General features: G+C 46.7%; 1 protein-coding gene across 4 annotated transcripts; it reads left to right on the top strand.

The window, feature by feature from the left end:
• The first annotated feature begins 165 nt into the window (after positions 1-165).
• On the top strand, positions 166-19,991 carry LOC113883125 (group 10 secretory phospholipase A2-like). 4 transcript variants are annotated; one of them, XM_027526469.1, is made up of 5 exons: positions 169-310; positions 4,427-4,577; positions 5,846-5,952; positions 19,148-19,248; positions 19,792-19,991. In XM_027526469.1, the coding sequence occupies exons 1-5, from the start codon at positions 223-225 to the stop codon at positions 19,855-19,857; spliced, it is 513 nt and encodes a 170-aa protein (XP_027382270.1). In that variant the 5' UTR covers positions 169-222; the 3' UTR covers positions 19,858-19,991. The 4 variants fall into 4 exon arrangements, with proteins under 4 accessions (XP_027382272.1, XP_027382270.1, XP_027382273.1 ...); XM_027526471.1 differs by lacking the exons at positions 19,148-19,248; positions 19,792-19,991 and adding an exon at positions 12,619-13,076 and having other exon boundaries at positions 166-310; XM_027526472.1 differs by lacking the exons at positions 19,148-19,248; positions 19,792-19,991 and adding an exon at positions 18,524-18,685.
• Positions 19,992-20,961: the final 970 nt, after the last annotated feature.

Raw genomic sequence — 20,961 nt, forward strand, 5'->3', positions numbered from 1 at the left:
CGGGCGCCCATCAGGTGACCAAGACGCAGAGGTCGCGATGGCGGGCCGGCGCCTCCCCCGGCCCCTGCGGCCCCTGCGGCCCCTGCGGCTCCGCCCGGGCGCTCCGGAGACTGAGGCCGGGGGCGGGGTCGGGCGGAGCTGGGCGGGGCGTGGGGAGGGGGTTCGGCCCCGGCCGGGTGACTGCAGTGGCCCGCCAGACCGCTCCACACTTGCCTCCCGCGGATGGGTCCGATGGCTCCGCTGCCTTTGTGCCCGAAGGTAGGGCTGTTGCTGCTGCTGCTCCTGGGATCTGAACCCGGGCTCAGAGCAGGTGAGTGAAGGGACGAGCCCCCATCCGAGGACCCAGGGCTTCCTGGGACTCCTTCAGTCCTCCCCGGGATACCTGGAACCCTGCCTCCCCACCCACCTGCAAGAACCCCAACTCCCCAGCCCTTCCAGGGGACCCAGGAGCCCTACAGTCCCCAGCCCTCCTTCGTGCAGCCCACCTGCACATTGCTTCCCGGCTTCCTGGAAGTCCCGTGTGTCGCCCCCTCCCCACCTCCACCTCTTCCCCCAAAGCCCCTGCCTCATTCACCCCTTCCAGGGACCCTGAAATCTTCTCCAGGGGGGCTCTGTGTCCTCCCCAAACATCCCCTCTGTCACCCTCTCCAGTGATCAGATCTCCCCATCACCTGACTTGGGATCCTGTGAACCCACCCTTCTCTCCGCCTGTCCCTGGTCTGCAGTGGGACCACCAGGGAGACACCAGAGGTTGGAAGGAACAGGGGGAGAAGGGGCCTAACCCTACCTGAAGCCAGAGAAGGTGATGTCTCCTTCTCACCCACTCCTGGACATCACCCTTGGAGAGGTCCCCTTGGCAACCCCCCATTTACATGGATACCGCAGGGAAATATGTGGTCCTCACAAGCTCAGAAACACACAGGCATAGAACACCACCAGCAAAATCTGCGTACACAGGTGTTGGGCTCACGGATGGCCTCACACACATGCTGCATGCATGCTCAGTCACTTCAGTCGTGTCCGACTCTTTGTGACCCCAAGGACTGTAGCCCGCCAGGCTCTTCTGTCCATGGGATTCTCCAGGCAAGAACACTGGAGTCAGTTGCCATGCCCTCCTCAGGCTCACACACAGACACAGGCAAAGACACACGAAGGGGAACATGCACACACACACTCAGGGATACTGAGACAGCCCCATATGAGCACACACACAGACACACACACAGAATCACATGGGCACACACATGCACACACACACACATGCACACACACACATGCACACACACACACACATGCACACCCTCAGGCCCATAGGAAGCCTGGGCAGCCTTGGCACTCCCAGTAGAGGCTGTTGTGGGCAGACAGAGCAAACAGCCCCCAGAATGACCTGCCCCACCTAAGTTGGCATAGAGGGAGTGTTTGCCTTGGTTATAAACCCAGCGCTGGGCATCCACCCATGCTCGGGTTCTCCCTAAGGCTGAGCCCCGGACCCTGAGATGCCAGAGTCAGGGTCAAGTCAGGGTAGGGGGACCTCTGGGGACAGCTTTGGGGTATGAGTTTGGAATGGGGGTCTTTTCAGATGTGCTTGTTTGTTTTTTTTTTTAAGTTTTTATTTATTTGTTTTTGGTGGATTCTTAAGTCCCCAGCCAGGGAATCAAACCATGCCCCCTGCAGTGAAAGCACAGAATCGTAACCTCTGGACCACGGGGAAGTCCCCAGATGTGCTTAGACTGGAAGTGTTCCATGGGGCTTGGTGGATCCAGGGGTCAAGGGACCTTTTCTGAAAGCCCACTCATGCCAGGGGATCTGGGGCTCCTAGGGCAGAGATCTGTCCAGGCTGGAGGGTCATTGCTGTGAGCAGAGAGTAGCACAGGGTGACAAGGTCCCCTGTGGTCACATGGCAAGGAGGCAGATTCTAGAAGGAGGTGATGAGTGAGCTAAGTGAGGATGGGGTCAGGGCATTTGTTATACAGGGTGTATGTGACAGTGTGATGGGAAGTTTAATTGGAGGAATAGGAAATGATGAGTGGGGTCCATGTGGGGTCCATGTTGAGAGAGGGTGCCAGAGGGGTAAGAGGATGGACTTCTGCAGGGCCTGTGGCTCAGTGAGGACCCTGAGCTTTACCTGGAGGGGGTTGGGAGCCTGGGGAGATTTCAGGCAGAGATGTGGGCACCTGGGCAAGTCCTGTGAGGGTGAGGGCTGGTCATCCAGAGAGGAGGGCAAAGCTTTTAACTCTAAACTTGTTGTTACATTTTGTTTCTATTTAGTTTATCTCTAATCCCCTAGATCGGAGAAGGCAATGGCACCCCACTCTGGTACTCTTGCCTGGAAAATCCCATGGATGGAGGAGCCTGGTGGGCTGCAGTCCATGGGGTCGCTAAGAGTCGGACATGACTGAGCGACTTCACTTTCACTTTTCACTTTCATGCATTGGAGAAGGAAATGGCAACCTACTCCAGTGTTCTTGCCTGGAGAATCCCAGGGACGGGGGAGCCTGGTGGGCTGCCGTCTATGGGGTCGCACAGAGTCAGACATGACTGAAGCAACTTAGCAGCAGCAGCAGCAACAATCCCCTAGATGAATATGCTCCTTTTTCCACTGAGAAAAAAGAAAATTGAGGGGACTCCCTGGCTTCCCAGTGATAAGAAAGACTCTGAGTTTCCACTGCAGTGGGTCTGGTTCAATCCCTGGTCAGTGAACTAAGATCCCACATGCTGTGCCTTGCGGCCAAACAAAACCAAAAAAAAAAAAAGAAAAGAAAAAAACCAACCCAACAACAAAACAATTTGAATTTGAATTTTGACCTGGATTCTTCAAAGAAAAGTCAGCATGATAAAATCTCGTTCTAGATTTTACAAATGTGAAAGGGAATCCACAAATCTCTGGATTCTCAGTCCTGGAGCCATGGGTGGAGAGTGAGCTCCCAGGAGTCAGGCCGATATGGGAATAAGTTTCTGTTCAGCAGTTCACCTGCTCTGGGACCTAGGATGGGTCCTTTTGCCTCTCCTAGCCTCAATCTCTCCATCTTTGAATGGGAAACTAGCAGCCCACAGGACAAAGAGATTGACAACAGATGTCGCCTGTAGATTGGGGAACACGGTGCCTGGTGCCAGTGAAGTTCAAGTAATAGCTTCTCCGCGCTGTGGCTGATTGTGTGCGTGTGTTTTCTACTTGTTGACTGTGAGCAGCACGTGAGATCTTAGTTCCGTGACCAGTGATTGAACCCCTCCCCCTGTGCTGGAAGCACAGTGTCTTAGCCACTAGACCTCCCGGGAAGTCCCTGATTGTGGTTTTTGACCAAACACCAGAGTGGACTCTTGGACCTCACCAGAAGGAGGAGTGGCTCTGGGATTCTCTGATGCCCAGTCGCAGTGGGTTTGACCGCCCCTGACCGCAAGCAATGGAGTCCTTGATGCCCCTTACCTCTGTCACCCCAGGCCTCCCTCTCCTGCTGCTATTGGGTGAGGAGGAACCACTGGATTGGGAGTCAGAAGCGCCCCCCCCGACCCCACCCCGTGACTGTAGGAGTCGTGCTTCCCATCTGAGCTTCCTCTTTCTCCCATGTGAGATGCAGGGGTTCCGGTCGCACCAACTGTGTTCTGCTATGGTCCACAGCAACATGAGGATCCAGAGAAATGGCTGGGATGGGGTCACAGGGCCTCCCTGTGTGGCAGGAATCTGTGCTCTGGCAGTGAAAATAAGAGGTGATGCAAAGAATCTGGAAGGCAGTGGTGAGGGGGTGGGGAAGGTCCCTGTAGAAGATGGCAGGGACCCTGTTTGGTTCATCTCTGATGTCCAGTGCCCAGGACGGGCAACTAGACAGACATTAGACGCACAACCCACAATCCGACTGTGTCTGAAGTTGACATTGGCAAAAGATTGAGAATGAGGGCATTCTAGGAAAAGGGACCAGCCAGTGCAAGGGCCTAGAGGTATGATTTTTTTTTCAGAGGCCATGGCTCTGTGACCTGTTTTCTCCTTCATGGCTGCCTTGAAGATATTGATAATAATAGTTAGAGCTCATTGTGTGCTGGTAATTTACGTGCATGATCTCATTCCATTCTGGGGAGAGATGTCCCCTTATTCCCCTGTTTTAAGATGAGGAAACCAAGGCACAGAGAGGTTGAATGGTCCAAGGTCACACAGCTAGGAAGAAGGAGAGCAGGATTCAACCCTGAGATAGTCATCCAGAGGATGAGGTGGTTGGATAGCATCATCAACTCAATGGACATGAGTTTGAACAAGCTCCAGGAGACTGAAGGAAAGGGAAGCCTGGTGTGCTGCAGTCCACGTGGTCACAAAGAGTCGGACACAACTGAGCGACTGAACAAATCATCCAGACACTTTTCAGGCTAGTGCCTATCCCCAGGCCAGGCCAGCCCCCACCTGCAGCCTCTAACTCTTGTCCCCCTCCCCCACGCCCAGCTCCCCAGAGGTCACATGTGCACCGACGTGGGCTCATAGGACTGGCCGGGACTATTGACTGTGTTGGCCCTCGCCCTGCCTTGGTCTACGTGAAATACGGCTGCTTTTGTGGTCTGGGGGGCCATGGCCAGCCCCAGGATGCTATAGACTGGTGAGTGCATGCTGGGGGCATAAAGTCCCCACCCCCTGGGGTGCTTAAGGCTTATGAGGAAATACCCAAAACTGAGGTTGGGGTTTAGATACGAAGCCCCCAGAAAATGGTGCTCCTTGCAGGCAAAGGGTCTCCTGGGCAACATGCCCATGAGGCCAGACCTTGGTGCCAGCTGGCCCCCAGTCTGGCAGGGTGATTACTTTAGCTGAAAAAAAAAAATCATACATCACTGATCAGACTTATTATGCACCAGAACTGTCCTGAGAGCCCCTTTGAGTTCTCACAACAACCCCATTTCAGAGATAAGGAAACTGAGGCCCAGAGAGATCAACTTGTCTAGAGCCGCATACAGAGTGAGGGGTGGGGGCTGGGATTTGAGCCCAGGCGGCCTGGCTGGATTCACGCCCCTGATCACTGCCTTCTGCTGCTGGCTGAGAAGGGCCTGTTCTGTGCCAGGCTGTGGGCTTAGACCTTGCCACGGGCTCCTCTCATTTGCCACCACAGCCATGGCCATCCGATGGTGATCCCTATTTTACAGACCGGGTCCCACAGACACGCATCCATTTCCAGAGTGGTCAGGGGGCAAAATGTTGATTGTCTCTTCCGGGTCTCAGAGGATATAGTTGTCACTGACAGGTCTCTATCCAGCCTCATACCTCCAAGGCTCCTGCCACGGGCCCTGCCCTTCCTCCCACACTCTGGTTGTCTGGTTCCTGCACATCTTTCCAGATGTAGCCCCTCCAGGCATCACCCCCTCTTGGAAGTCTTCTCTGAAGCCTAGCTGGACCTGGCATCCCCTCTGGCTCCCAGAATCCCGTCACTTGCATCCTAGGTTTTCTCGCCCATGCCCACTGCATCTGGAGACTTGTCTGCCTCCCCCATCCTGGGGTTGGGGGCTGGTGCTTGGGCTGAGACCTCAAGCAGGAAGAGTGGGCAGGAAGTTTTCCCAGGCAGAGGCAGACTGGGGGCAAAGTCAGGAGGCAGGGAAGGTATGGCTGGAAGGGGCCAGCATGGCTGGAGCTGAGAGGCTCAGAGACTGAGGCAGGCAAGGGCCAGACTTGAGCATGGAGGAGAGATAGGGGTAGGCCAAGACACACTGGGGTCGGTGGAATTAATTCCCAGGACAGGGATTCTCAGGAACAAAGCCTGGACCAGAAGATGCTCTCCCCTGTGGGTCTTCATTCTCCTGAAGTTATGGCACAGGAGGATGGCCAAGGGACCATCCTTGCCCTCACTCAGCCCTTGGTCTGTCCGTCTGCTATCCACAGGTGCTGCCATGCGCACGACTGCTGCTATACACATGCCGAGAACTCCGGCTGCAATCCCAAGTTGCAGCCCTACTCCTGGAATTGTGTCAGTCAGAGTGTCAAGTGTGGTGAGTTCCCAACGTAACACCCAGCAGCAGCCATTGGCTGGAACATAGAGGGGCTTCCCGCTGTAGGTAGGGCCATTCTCTCATCTGCCCCAGTCTCCACCATGCCCTATTGTCTCTCCGACATTGTGGCCAAGGGTCAATTACCATAGTTCATTTCTCCTGTGCTGTTGATTTTGTTAAGGAAAAGGAATTTTTCTGTCAAACCTAGGAAAACAGAAGGTAGGTCCAAAGGCTGAATGATTTGAGAAAAATGAGAGTGGTGAGCGAGCCCATTTACTTATCAGAATAAAGAGTATGCTTGTGTCTAATGGGTCCCCTTTGTGTTAGCACTGCTGGCCCCAGGGGATGTCTGAGTTTGCAGACCCTGGCCTGTGGCTGACAGCTTGGTCTGTGATTCAGATTCTGTGACGTCACCAAGCCCTGATCTCCTGGGGCCTCAGTTTCCTCACTGGTAAACTATGGGGTAAAAATCAAGCTGGCCTGTGGTGAGGATGAAGTGAGAGTGTCATGGCATTTCATGCCTAATAGATGTCCTTAATGGTCTGTTCAAGAAATGACCCAACACAGAACCTCCGATGAGCAAGACCAGGCACAATTTTATGGAGCCCAGGATTTAGGGAAGGACATGAACACAGTTCTGAGTAACCCTGAACGCCCTCAAGAGAAAGTGATTTCTCTTTCAATTTTCTTTTAATCCTTCCAATTTTGTGAAGTTAGAGTCAGTTTTAATTTAGCTAAAACATCTGTGGGACCCTCCCTGAACCTTTTGAACAGAGAGAGGAGATTTCTGGCTTATAACATTATTCAAAAACAGTTCTATTCTTAAATTTAATTCTGGCTTTAAAAAATCCTTCATATCTATCCATCTGTCATCTATCTGTCTGTTACTTCTCTTTAACCACAAGCAGCATGTATTTAATGAGGATAATTGTAACATAACCTGATACCACTGTACATTTTACATGACTGGCTACCTGTAAAGCTGAAAGAAAAATAAACCTGTGGTTAAATATATTTTGCACCTCAGGGCAATCTTACTGGTTTTCAAAACGAACCAGTAAGAAAAGGAATGAAGTATTTGTTTTTAGGATTATCTTCTGATGGATGGTGTTTTCCATTTACAGTTTCTGTTCACACAAATTTAAAAAGCCAGATCAAGGGAAGAAACAGGATGTGAATAATTGTACAGGCACGATGTAGATAAGACTGGGATTTGGGCAGTGAGACTCCAAGTTATCTGAGGAGCTAGAAATGAAACAGACAACAGACTCCATAACTTTTTTTTTCTTTTTACTTTTAACTGAGCATAACTTAAAATTAGCCATTTTAAAGTGTACCTTTCAGTGATATGTAATGCATTCACAACGTCCTCCAACCATAACTTCAATTTCCAAAACGTCTTCTTTTTAATTTATTCTTGGATGCGTGGGGTCTTCTCTGACGTGTGCGCTTTCTCTAGTTACGGCAAGTGGGGGCTACTCTCCAGCTGTGCACAGGCTTCTCCTTGCGGTGGGTTTTCCTGTTGTGAAGCAGGGCTCTAGGCCGTGTGGGCTCAGTAGTTGTTTGACTCAGGCTTTGTAGCTCCATGACATGTGGCATCTTCCTGGACCAGTAATGTGTCCCCTGCAATTGGCAGGCAGATTGTTAACCATTGGACCACCAGGGGTTCCCAAAACATTTTCATCAACATCCCCCCAAAATCACGTACCTGTCAAGTGCTCAGCTTCTATTCCTCCTCCTTCCAGCATCTGGCAACCACCAATTTGCTTTCAATCTCTATGGATTTACCTATTCTAGGTATTTCCTATAAATGATGTCATACAATAAGCCTTTTGTGTCTGACTTCTTTCACTTAGCCTCATGTTTTCAAGGTTCATTCATGTTGTAGCATGTATCTGAACTTCATTCCTTTTTATGACTGAATAATATTCCATTGTAGGTATATACTACATTTTGTTTATCCCTTCATTCATTGTAGGACATTGTATTGTTTCTGAAACCGTTTACCTCAGACTGGGACTTGAACCCACATGAAGTGAAGTGAAGTGAAAGTTGCTCAGTTGTGTCCAACTCTTTGCAACTCCATGGACAGTCCATAGAATTCTCCAGGCCAGAATACTGGAGTGGGTAGCCATTCCCTTCTCCAGGGGATCTTCCTAATCCAGGAATCGAACCCAGGTCTCCCACATTGCAGGAAAATTCTTTACCAGCTGAGCCACAAGGGAAGCCCAAGAATACTGGAGTGGGTGGCCTTATCCCTTCTCTAGGGGATCTTCCCGACCCAGGAATCAATCCAGGGTCTCCTGCATTGCAGGCAGATTCTTTACCAACTGAGCTCACATGGCTGGGACTCAAACCCAGCCAAAACCCATGGTACCTGGTTTCAGGACCTAATGAAGCTCAGGCTCTTGATGTCTCATCGCAGAAAGAACTCAGTGAGAGACAAAGTGATTGGTGAGAAGTGGATTTATTCAGATTCAGAGAGAAGCACACTCCATAGAGTGTGGGCCATTGCAGAGGGTGAGTGTGGCCCACAGAATGTGGTGTGGTTGGTTTTTATAGGCTGGGTAATTTCACATGCTAATGAGTGGGAGGATTATTCCAACTATTTTTGGGAAGAGGTGGAGAGTTCCAGGATTTGGTCCACTGCCCACTCCTTGGTCTTTTGACAGTGCCTTGGAACTCTGATGGCACCTCTGGGTGTCATGTGTCACGACACTTGCTGATTGAGGATCAAGGTCTAGTGTTGTCTGCCATCTTGGCCCATTTGATTCTAATTGGTTTATGTTGTGTCCTTGGGTTATGTCATTCTTTCACAAGTTGTGCCCTGCCCCTTTTCTTCCTGTTACATTCCCACCTTTTAACTACTGGGAATAGTACTGCTGTGAACATTTGTGAACAAATATTTATTTGAATACATGTCTTCATTTCTTTGCGGGCATATACATAGGAGTGGAATTGTTGCATCGTCTGGTAATTCCATTTTACTTTTTGAGGAACCCTTCCCTGGTGGCTCAGATGGTAAAGAATCTGCCTGCAATGCAGGAGATCTGGGTTTGATCCTTTGGTCAGGAAGATTCACTGGAGAAGACAATGGCTATCCACTCCAATATTCTTGCCTGGAGAATCCCATGGACAGAGGAGCCTGGTGAGCTATCGTCCATAGGGTCACAAAGATTCAGACATGAGTGAGTGACTAACACTTCCACACCAATTTTTGCTATAGGTGCTGCGCTGTTTTACATTCTTATCAATGTATAGGGTATTTCTCCACAGCCTTGCCAACATTTGCTATTTTTATTTATTATTTAGTGGAGATAATTAGTGTATCTCATTGTGATTTTGACTTGCCTTTTTCTCATGAGTAATGATGTTGAACATCTTTTCATGTGCTGGTTGGTCATTTTTCCATCCTCTTTGGAAAAATGTCTATTCAAGTCTTCTGCTCATTGAGTAGCTTGTCCTATTGTTGTTGAATTGTGAGAGTTTCTTATTCTGGATACTGGACTCTATCATATATGTGATTTGCAAAAGATTTCCTATCATTCTGTTGCCTTTTTATTTTCTTGATAATGTCTTTGGTATACAAAAGTTTTAATTTTGATAAAGCCCAATTTATCAATTTTGTCTTTTTTATTTTGGGGCTGAACTCATCTCCGTTATGGCAAGTGGACTTCTCCAGCTGTGGTGCATGGGCTCCGGAATGCCCAGGCTCAGTAGTTGTGGTGTTAGGGCTCCAGAGCGTGTGGTCTCTTTAGTTGGGGTGTGCAGGCTTAGTTGCTCTGCAGCATGTAGGATCTTAATTCTCCAGTCAGGGATCACGCTCACCTCCCTGCTTTGGAAGGCAGATTCTTAACCACACACCACTAGGGAAGTCCCAATTTTGTCTTTTGTTGATTGCGTTTCTGGTATCCTATCTAAGAATTTGTCACCAGATCCAAGGTCATGAAGATTTACCCCTATATTCTTCAAACAGTTTTATAGTTTGAACTCTTTTATTTTTTAACATTTTATTGAAGTATTATTGATTTACAATGTTGTGTTAATTTCTGCTGAACAGTGAAGTGACTCAGTTATATATTCTTTTTCACTGAACTCTTAACTTTAGGTCATTGATCTACTTTGAGTTGGTTTTTGTCAATGGTGGGTGGTAGGAGTCCACGTTTATTCTTTGGCATATGGATATTCAGTTGTTCCAGAACCATTTGGTGAAGAGACTCTTTTGTCCCTGTTAAATTGTCTTGGTACTTTTGTTGAAAATCACTTGGCCCTTAGATTGGTGTCATCTCTGAGCCTGTTTTCTTACCTGGAAGATGGATGTTGCAAAGATGAAAAAGAAAGAGTTTATCATGTGATATCCAGATTGGATGGAGGTTGCTACTTTCTCCCCTCCTCTCTCCTCCATCCCTCACCCTTATCTGAACTTCTCTCTGATCCCCACTGCCTCCACCTCAGAGAACTGAAGGTCTGGTGTGATTTTTCACTGAAACCCCAGCTTCTACAGACTTGGTCTGCTCTAGAGGCAAGGAGGCTATACTAAGGGTTACATAGAAGGATATTCTTAGATATGCACAGATTCTTAGCCATGTCTTCTTAGTCTACATTAAGAGTTGACACAGAGCAAAGCTGAATTAATATGGAGACATTAATATGGAGTCCTTAATTCAGTCAATCAAGGACTGAAAATGTCCCAGACAACATCTCATCCAACCATCTCACTTAGAGCTGCAGGGAAATGAAGCCCAGGGAAAGAAGTGACTTGCTTAACCTGGTGATGATAAGCCCACTTCTGGGCGTATTCTCTGTCCCCACACTGCCCCCTTCCATTGTGAGTGGAGAGGAGAAGTGGACCTTGAGCGGAAAATATGTTAAAGACCTTTCTCTTCTCCCTTCAACCTGCATGTTCTGCTGCCCCTAACCATGTGAAAGGGCTTCCCAGGTGGCACAAATGGTAAAGAACCTGCCTCTGATGCAGGAGATGCAAGAGACATGGGATCGATCCCTCGGTGGGGAAGATCCCCTGGAGAAGGGAATGGCAACCCACTCCAGTATTCTTGCCTGGAGAATCCCATGGACAGAGGAGTCTAGTGGGCTACAGTCCATGGAGTCACAAAGAGTCAGACACAACTGAGCGTGCGCACGCGCACACACACACACACACACACACACACATCTAAAAATGATATTTGTGAAATACTTATTAGTGTGTCAGCTAGTGGGGCTGTGCCTATTTACAGAACTGCTTTCCCTGAACCGAATGAAGAGAACCAAAATATCTATTATGCATTTTTTTGGCTAAAAATATTCTCTTATTCTGTTTGGAGATATTCTGAACTTAGCTGTTTGCTTAATTACAGGTGTGGCCCATTTTCCATTTATGGGCTTGACAAATATTTTTTTTTTAAATGTTAAGCATATAATAATATTTACCAGCAGGCCTTTATTTTAAACTTAACCCTTGGGAGCTAGGTTTCCTTTTCAGTTTTTTATTATTCTTGAATAACATGAATCTGTTGGGCTTCTGAGGCCATAGAATAGTGAGACCAAGCCTTATTTTTCAAAGGATTTTCTTGCTCAGGGAGAAGTGGGGAGCATAGCGGAGGGACAGACATTGGGTCAGGAGATGCTGGGCTGGAATCCTGGTACACTGTTTCCCAGATCTGTAGCCTTGGACAAGTTACTGAATCCCGCAAGCCTCACTTTCCTTTTCTGTAAAATGGGAATAATAAAACTCTGGTGCTGGGTTTGTACAAGAATTGGAAATGATGTATGTTTTTTCTATATTCTCCCAACAACCATTATTGAGAATCTATTCTGTGTCAGGCTCCCTGATGGGCAAAACAGAGGAGCAAGGCTCTGTGGTCGGAAAAGAGAGCAGGAAATAGTGTCCATGCCAATTGCTTTTATAAGCACTTGTTGGAAAAGAAATCAATGAGGTACTATGCATGAAAATGAAAAATGAAAGTGTCAGTTGCTCAGTCATGTCCGACTCTGCGACCTCATGGACTACAGCCTGCCAGGCTCCTCTGTCCATGGAACTCTCTAGATAAGAATACTGGAATGGGTAGCCATTCCCTTCTCCAGGGGATCTTCCACTCTGGTTGCTGCAAGGAATATAGCTGGAGGGAACAAGGGTGGCAAATAGGTCCCCCTGTGAGGCTGTTGCAGGGATCTGGGTGAGAAGTGCCTTGGACAGACGACACCAGTGGAGGTAGTGGAAGGTGGAGCCGGGGGACTCCCATGGACGGGGGAGGGAAGCGGAAATGGCTGGAGTGTTTGTGCCAGTCCCCCTGTCCTTAGACAGCTCTCCTTTGGCCAACTCTGCAGGAACAGTGCAACCTTGGAGCTTCAGTGGCTCTTTCCTCAGAAGTCCCTAGCCCACCAGGTCACGTTCCAAGGGTGTGGCCCGTAGAAATTTTACTGGTAACAGTGCTGGCTCTGGTACCAGCTGGTTCATTTACCAATTTTTACGTATTAGTTTTATCTATCTTTCCATCTGTCCATCCATCTGTCTGTCCATCCATGCACATGCCTTTTCTGATTCAAACCTAATCCATGTTTGTTGTGGAAAATCAAAACATCCCAGAATCACTGTAATGTAGGAAGTTAGGCTTCATCCACCAGTGTTAACTAGCTTCTGTTGCTTGGCATGTTGTTTTCCTCCAGATTTATGCATGTGTAAACAGACAAACAAGAACAAATATCAGGACTTCCCTGGTGGTCCAGTGGTTAAGAATCTGCTTGCCAATGCAGAGGATGCAGGTTCGATCCCTGGTCCGGGAAGATCCAATATGCCCTGGAGCAGCTAAACCCGGGTGCCACAACTATGGAGCCTGTGCTGTAGAGCCCAAGAGTCGCCACAGAGGCACCGCACTGAGAAGCCTGCACGCTGCAACTCGAGAGTAGCCCTGCTCGTCACAACCAAAATCCACTCACAGCAACGAAGACCCCGCCAGCCAAAAATACATAAAATAAATAATTTTTTTTTAAAAAAGAACAAAAATCAGATCACATTATGTACATCATGGTTTTTTTTTTTTTTTTGCACTTAATATTGTGTCTTGGACATCTTGGAACATCTAGGTTGGCCTCATTCTTAAATATATATTTATTGTATGTATTTATTTTTGGCTGTGGTGGATCTTTGTTACTGCATGGGCGTTCTCTAGTTGCGGTGTGGAGGCTTCTCACTGCCCTGCCTTCTTTTATTGTGGACCATGGGCTCTAGGGTGCGTGGGCTCGGTAGCGGTCGCTCTTGGGCTCTAGGGCTCAGGCTCAATAGTTGTGGCTCATGGGCTTAGTTGCTGCATGGCCTGTGGGATCTTCTCAGACCAGGGATCAAACCCATGTTTCCTGCATTGGCAGATGGAGTCTCTACCACTGAGCCACCAGAGAAGCCCCAGCCTCATTCTTTTAAAGTCTGACAATCACCTGTGGCAGAGTGTCTCCATCTTGACACTATGGACATTTGAGGCTGGATCTCTGGTGTGGGAGCCATCCTGGGCATTGCAGATGTTTAGTAACATCCTGGTCTCTACCAACCAGATGCCAGTAGCAAACCCCCTACCCTCTGCATGGAACAGCCAAAGATGTCTCTAGACACTACCCCAAGCCCCGTGGGGGATACAACAGCCCGCAGCTGAGAATGGCCAGTCTGTGGCACCAATGTACTTCATTTTGCAGAGACTGTGGTTGTTTATAAGGCTTTGTGCACCTGTGAGAGGCCTTTGCAACATGGAGTCTTAGAATTGTAGGGTCAGATGGTGTCAGAGGCACCCTTAGAATAATGGACTTCCCTTGTAGCTCAGTCGGTAAAGAATCTGCCTGCAGTGCAGGAGACCCAGGTTCAATCCCTGGGTTGGGAAGATCTCCTAGAGAAGGAAATGGCAACCCACTCCAGTATCCTTGCCTGGAAAATCTCATGGACACAGGAGCCTGGTGGGCTGCAGTCCATGGGGTCTCAAACAGTTGGGCATGACTGAGCGACTAACTACTTACTTACTTACTAGAATTTATATGTAGAAAGGGCTGGCGGGCAGCCTGAAAGGGAGATTGGAGGACTTGTCCTGAAGGAGTATTTACTCTGCAAGGGCATTTAAACAATGAAAATTGTATTTATTGTAGAAGCTGGGGAGGTGCTAAAGGGAGGCCTGGTGAAGATTAGGGAGGAGGAGGGCCATCAAAGACCCCACAAGCCACCTTCTTTCATCACTGAGTGGTATAGATATTTTAAGTCTAATAAGTAATGTAAACTAAATTCAAAATAGCGGCCGCTCACATTTGGTTAATTGAGATCACTTTTCCACAATGAAAGCACTGTATGGCTCAAAGTAGAAAAGTTTCAAATTATAACTTTTCCCACAAAAGGTTTGTGGGAAATAAAACTCCTATTGACACTACCCAGACCTCCATTTGATTAATTTTCTGGTGCTGTTCTTGTTTTGTCTTTGAGTGCATAATACATAAAAAATATAGCAGTGTGTTTTGTACCCCTTAAGTTTTCTTAAATATAAGTTGCTTCCCATGTCATTAATGGCAAAAACCATCACAATATTGTAAAGTAATTACCCTCCAATTAAAATACATTGAGTAATTTTAAAAAGCTCTATTAAAAGAATAGATTGTTGTTGTTCAGTCACCAAGTCATGTCTGACTCTCTGCAACCCCAATGAATTGCAGCACGCCAGGGTTCCCGTCCTTCACTATCTCCCGGAGTTTCCTAAAACTCATGTCCATTGAGTCAGTGATGCCATCCAACCATCTCATCCTCTGTCGTCCGCTTCTCCTCCCGCCTTCAAGGGTTCGATTCCTTGTCATAAAACTAGATTCCACATGTTGCAACTAAGACCAGGTGCAGGCAGATTTATGGACTGATTTAAAAATATACAAGCAACTCCTACAGCTCAACTCCAGAAAAATAAATGACCCAATCAAAAAATGGGCCAAAGATCTAAATAGACATTTCTCCAAAGAAGACATACAGATGGCTAACAAACACATGAAAAGATGTTCAACATCACTCATTATCAGAGAAATGCAAATCAAAACCACTATGAGGTACCATTTCACACCAGTCAGAATGGCTGCGATCCAAAAGTCTACAAATAATAAATGCTGGAGAGGGTGTGGAGAAAAGGGAACCCTCTTACACTGTTGGTTGGAATGCAAACTAGTACAGCCACTATGGAGAACAGTGTGGAGATTCCTTAAAAAACTGGAAATAGAACTGCCTTATGATCCAGCAATCCCACTGCTGGGCATACACACTGAGGAAACCAGAAGGGAAAGAGACACATGTACCCCAATGTTCATCGCAGCACTGTTTATAATAGCCAGGACATGGAAGCAACCTAGATGTCCATCAGCAGATGAATGGATAAGAAAGCTATGGTACATATACACAATGGAGTATTACTCAGCCATTACAAAGAATACATTTGAATCAGTTCTAATGAGGTGGATGAAACTGGAGCCTATTATACAGAGTGAAGTAAGCCAGAAGGAAAAACACCAATACAGTATACTAACGCATATATATGGAATTTAGAAAGATGGTAATGATAACCCTGTATACGAGACAGCAAAAGAGACACTGATGTATAGAACAGTCTTATGGACTCTGTGGGAGAAGGAGAGGGTGGGAAGATTTGGGAGAATGGCATTGAAACATGTAAAATATCATGTATGAAATGAGATGCCAGTCCAGGTTCAATGCACGATACTGGATGCTTGGGGCTGGTGCACTGGGACGACCCAGAGGGATGGTATGGGGAGGGAGGAGGGAGGAGGGTTTAGGATGGGGAACACATGTATACCTGTGGTGGATTCATTTTGATATTTGGCAAAATTTTTTTTAAGTTAATAAAAAAAAAAAAATCCTGTCTTAAAACTTAGATTTGTAAGGGCAGAGGAGTCCCCTGAGTTGACACCCTATTCCCTTCTGGCATACAAGCCAGGAGGCCTGGGATCAGGCAGAGCTGAACTGGGGATCAGTCCCTATACCTCTTCTCTGGATTTTTCTTCTGTAAGGTTGGGGTGCTGATGCCAAAAGCTCAGCTTCTCTGTACACCGGTGCTGAATCAAATCTTGGAGGCAGAATTTTGGGCAAAGTAGAAAAGGATAGGTTTTTTTGCTTTGTCAGGCAAAGTGGGGGACAGAGCAGGCTTATGCCCTCAAAACCCACTTGGGAAGATAGTGAGAAGTTTTATAGTAATTGTCCAAAGAGGGAGTGATCAGCTCGAGGATATTCTTCTGGTGGGTTGGTGGTGAGGTAACTGGGAGTCAACATCATCAACCTTCAAGTCCAACTAGCCTGAGGCCTATGCGCTTATGGGCAGCATACTACTGGTAACTTCTCCCACCTGGAAGCCTTTCAGTATCTGCAAAATATCCCAAAGACATTCTTGCGTGGATCTGTTGGTAGGAAAACAGGACCTTGCCCCAAGGCTGCTCTTGACTGTTTCTCCCTGGTCTCCCATCCTTTCCCTTCCCTAGTTAACAACTGCTTGACTCTGCCTCCAAGTACTGCATTTCGGACTCTTTTGTTGACCATGATGGCTACTCCATTTCTTCTAAGGGATTCCTGCCCGCAGTAGTAGATATAATGGTCATCTGAGTTAAATTCACCCATTCCAGTCCATTTTAGTTCGCGGATTCCTAGAATGTCAACTGTGAAGAAAGCTGAGTGCCGAAGAATTGATGCTTTTGAACTGTGGTGTTGGAGAAGACTCTTGAGAGTCCCTTGGACTGCAAGGAGATCCAATCAGTCCATTCTAAAGGAGATCAGCCCTGGGTGTTCTTTGGAAGGACTGATGCTAAAGCTGAAACTCCAATACTTTGGCCACCTCATGCGAAGAGTTGACTCATTGGAAAAGACTCTGATGCTGGGAGGGATCGGGGGCAGGAGGAGAAGGGGATGACAGAGGATGAGATGGCTGGGTGGCATCACTGACTCGATGGATGCGAGTCTGAGTGAACTCCGGAAGTTGGTGATGGACAGGGAGGCCTGGCATGCTGCGATTCATGGGGTCGCAAAGAGTCGGACACGACTGAGCGACTGAACTAAACTGAACTGACTCTGCCTATTGGAACTCAGGGAAGGAGTTGGAGGAACTCATGGAGAAATCATGGAGGCTGAAGGAAGGCTGTTTCCTATAATCAAAGAAGTGAGGGGCACAAAGGCCTTGTGCCCAAGAGCCCCAGAGGGCTCTGCATGCCTCTAGTGCCAGTGGCCCTGCCCTGAGAGGACTGGGTGAGATGGGGACCACAGAGCCAGCCCTTCACGAAATTGCACAGTTAACTCAGGCTTCCATCATCTCGACTTTTTCTGTTACCATTTACTGAATTATAACCAATGCAATTTTTTGTTCTGTATTTTAAAATTTCGTTTTGCTTTTTTGGCCATGCAGCATGGCTTGGGATATTAGTCTCCTGACCAGGGATCCAGTCTATGCCCATGGCAGTGAAAGTTTGGAGTCCTAACCCCTGGGCCGCCAGCGAATCCCCAAGGCAGAGTGTTTAAACACAGCCTCTTGGAGTTGGAGGTGTTTGTGTTTTGCCTTCTCTCTCAATAGTTTCCCAGAGTGTGAGAAGCTTAATAAATGAATTTAAGTGAGAAGGATTTTCCCTTTCAGTCCTTTGCTAATTTCTCCAGTTAGTCAAGGAGGAAGTATCGCTTGCATGATGGTCTGACTGCTAGAGAGGGTAAACCTCTCTTACACTAATCTTCCTTTTTTAAAACTAAGACACTCCATTCTAGGGGCTCATAGCCTTCAGGTGGGTAACAGCATTTAACTAGACTCTGATATTAGAACTTTATCTTCACTGGCTTTTTTTCTTAATCAGTTTTATATATTTGTGGTATAAGATTTTGGTTTTCCATTTATGTCAGTGACGATTTATTTAATGCAATTTAATACTATTTAATATAATTAAATCATAATTTATTTAATAATTGACTATTAAAAATAAAGGGGATTTAAAGATATCCCTGGTGGCTCAGTGGTAAAGAATCTGCCTGCAATGCAAGAGACATGAATATGATTACCTTGGGTTGGGAAGATCCCTTGGAGAATAAAATGGCAACTCACTCCAGTATTCTTGCATGGAAAATCTCATGGATAGAGGAGCCTGGTGGGCTACAGTCCATGGGATCACAAAAGGGTCAGACAAGACTGAGTGAGCGGGCACACATAAAGCTATCATCTTGAGGCTGCCATGAGCCTGAGTTTGGGAAACCCTGTGTGCAGTCATGCTGATAAACACCTTTAATCAGCTCAGCTCATTACAGGGTCAGAAGGTCTCAGGCCCCCTGCCTCCTGCTTGACATCCCCCGACCCTGCCCCTGTTCATCACGCCAGGTGCTGCCAAGCTCTCTGAGTGTTGCCCTGAGACAGAAGCTGAATTTTCTGACTCTCATGCTTCATCTTCCTAGGATCTCTAAGGAACCTGTGCATTTTAAGAGGAGATCTTTAAGATTAGCTGGCAGTTTAAGGAGGTCAGCTACAGCTCATAAGCACCTGCTGTATGCCCTACATTTTGCTGACTTCGTCTCTTTTCATTCTCCCAACAGCCCTTAGAAGTAGGTACTTTTAGTATCCTCGTGTGGACCCTGTGGAAGCAGCCTGGGAAGGATGAAGTGATGTGTCCAAAGGAACTATATCCATGGCTGAGCTGCCTACCTCCAAGCTCATGCTTTACTGTGCCTGTGGAAGAAATTTGGAAGGATTTAATAGTGGGTGTCCCCTGCCCTCCCCCAACACCGCTCACCTCCACTGCCCATTTTGTGAATAAATAAAAACTCACAGTCAAAGGCAGGTGACGTATCCAGAGCTGTTATATCTTCTAGATTAATAGATACAACTTGAAGATCACAAAATCTTTCGAACCCAAAGGAATGATTCTGTAGCAGCAAAATTCCCAAGGTAGAGGGAGATTTATCTTTGGGTGGCAGCCTTTGCATCTCTGTATAAAATAGGCCCAAGATGGAAGGAAGAGATGGAATATACAATTGTTACCTAAAACAAGCTGTTTTTTTATATGGTTATCATGTCATCTGCATATAATGACAATTTTACCTCTTCTCTTCCAATTTGGATACCCTTTATTTCTTTTTCTTATCTGATTGCTATGGCTAGGACTTCTACTACTATGCTGAATAGGAATGGCGAAAATGGGTATCCTTGTCTTGTTCCAGATTTCAGTGGGAAGTCGTTCAGCTTTTCACCACTATTATGTTGGCTATGGGAACAAGCTGTTTTCTTGAAGGAGCATCTGAAAGAGACTTGGAGAGAAAAGGTAGGGAAGTGCAGGTGGAACCAACATTGTTGGTGTGCATGCCTAGGGCCAAGCCCCTGCCTGGCACTTTATATATGCTTTCTTACCCAGGCTTCATAATAAACCTGCAAAGTGGATAGTGCCCCTTTTTAAATGAGGACTTCGCTCAGAAAGTTCACAGTAAGATCACACAGAGCAGGGCTAAAAAAAAAAAAAAAAAAAAAAAAAGCCTGGATTCCCAGGCACCTACTGCTTGTCTAACTGGATCCTCAAATGCAATAGTGTAATACTGTTACAGAAGAGAAGCTTTATAAAAGGGCGTACGGACTTTGGACTTTTCCTCTGAAAATATTACCCTGGTAACTTCGTTTTCTGTAAAATGGACTGAATATCACTTTCCTTGGGAGTTGTCATGATGAGGGAGATCACTGTGGTGAACTGTCGAAGTGTTACCCGGATGCAGTTTATGACCTTTCCTGTTTCCTGCTTTACTAGCTTCCCTTGTGTTTATCTTCAGGTCTGTGCAAATCCCTGTTCTAACCTCAGTTTCTCCACTTCTTCCAGAACCAACGGAGGACAAATGCCAAGAACTCATATGCAAGTGTGACCAGGAGTTTGCTCACTGCTTAGCCCGAGCAGAGTACAACATTAAGTACCTCTTCTATCCCCATTTCTTGTGTGGGAACTACTCACCCGAGTGTGACTGACTAGCCTGACTTGAAACGTTTTGGCACAAGGGAATAAAACTCCTTTTTGCTCATCAACAGCCTCATTCAGTTCTTTGCAGAAGGGAGCTGAGGCCAATTGTCAAAGCGGCAACCCTGGTGTTTGCTTTCTCTCCTGTCCCGGAACTTGGGCTAGAGCCAGTTTGGTTTCCAGTTTGATTAATGTCAAAAGTCCCATGCCTGTTGAATAAAACCACAACTGTGCTTCTGACTGTATTGGGTCTGATACCATTTTTGACATTCAGCCTTTGTGAAAAAGGGCTAGGCCTTCCTTATCTTCTAACCTGCTTCTGATGGCAGGTAGTCAAAAAAGAGCAAATACATACCATGTATCTAGATTCTGGGTAATAAAAAGCCAGCCACACGCTGCCCAAACTTGTGAAGTTCAAGTCTAGTAGTTTTTAGCTCAAGTCTTCTTTCCATATCCCACTCCACTTTTAACAGTTAAAATTTATTTCCTGATTACAAAGTATGATAGTACCTAAGCATTGCTAAAAAACAAAAGAAAATAAGAGAAATATAGAAAGGAAAAAACCCACTCCAATTCTCACAGTCCAGTATAACCACATTTAGCATTTTGGTGTGCTGCCTATCAGTCTTGTCGGCAATGTTCTAAAAATGTAATTGAGGCAATTCCCTCGTGGTCCAGTGGTTAGGGCTCTGTGCTTTCACTGCACGGGGCGTAGCTTCAATGCCTGATCAGGGAATTAAGATCCACTTCATGGTATGGCCAAATCAACAAATATTTTAAAACCTCACTCGATTTAAAAAAAAAATGTAATTGAGACTCCGTACTGTATGACTTTTATAAGCTTTTTCCCATTTCTCTGTGTCTTTAAAAAAAGCTGTGAAAACTTCATTTCCAAGTGTTATTAGATACTATTTTATAGACTGCTAGCTTTCTGACATGAGCAGCATTTCCTATTCTTATCAATAACTAATGTAGCGAGGATGCTTGTGAATCTTTACCCTCTCCCGCCTTTTTATTATCCCTTGAGATTTATAGAAA

Source organism: Bos indicus x Bos taurus, chromosome 25 (genome assembly GCF_003369695.1).
Source record: "Bos indicus x Bos taurus breed Angus x Brahman F1 hybrid chromosome 25, Bos_hybrid_MaternalHap_v2.0, whole genome shotgun sequence".
Taxonomy (NCBI): Eukaryota; Metazoa; Chordata; class Mammalia; order Artiodactyla; family Bovidae; genus Bos; species Bos indicus x Bos taurus.

Bases quoted from the DNA above. Each gene is read 5' to 3' on its own strand.
- LOC113883125 (XM_027526469.1), top strand. From the start codon at position 223: ATGGGTCCGATGGCTCCGCTGCCTTTGTGCCCGAAGGTAGGGCTGTTG. The intron at 4,578-5,845 runs GTGAGTGCATGC...TGCTATCCACAG, and splicing joins CCCCAGGATGCTATAGACTG to GTGCTGCCATGCGCACGACT. The intron at 19,249-19,791 runs GTAGGGAAGTGC...CACTTCTTCCAG, and splicing joins AAGAGACTTGGAGAGAAAAG to AACCAACGGAGGACAAATGC.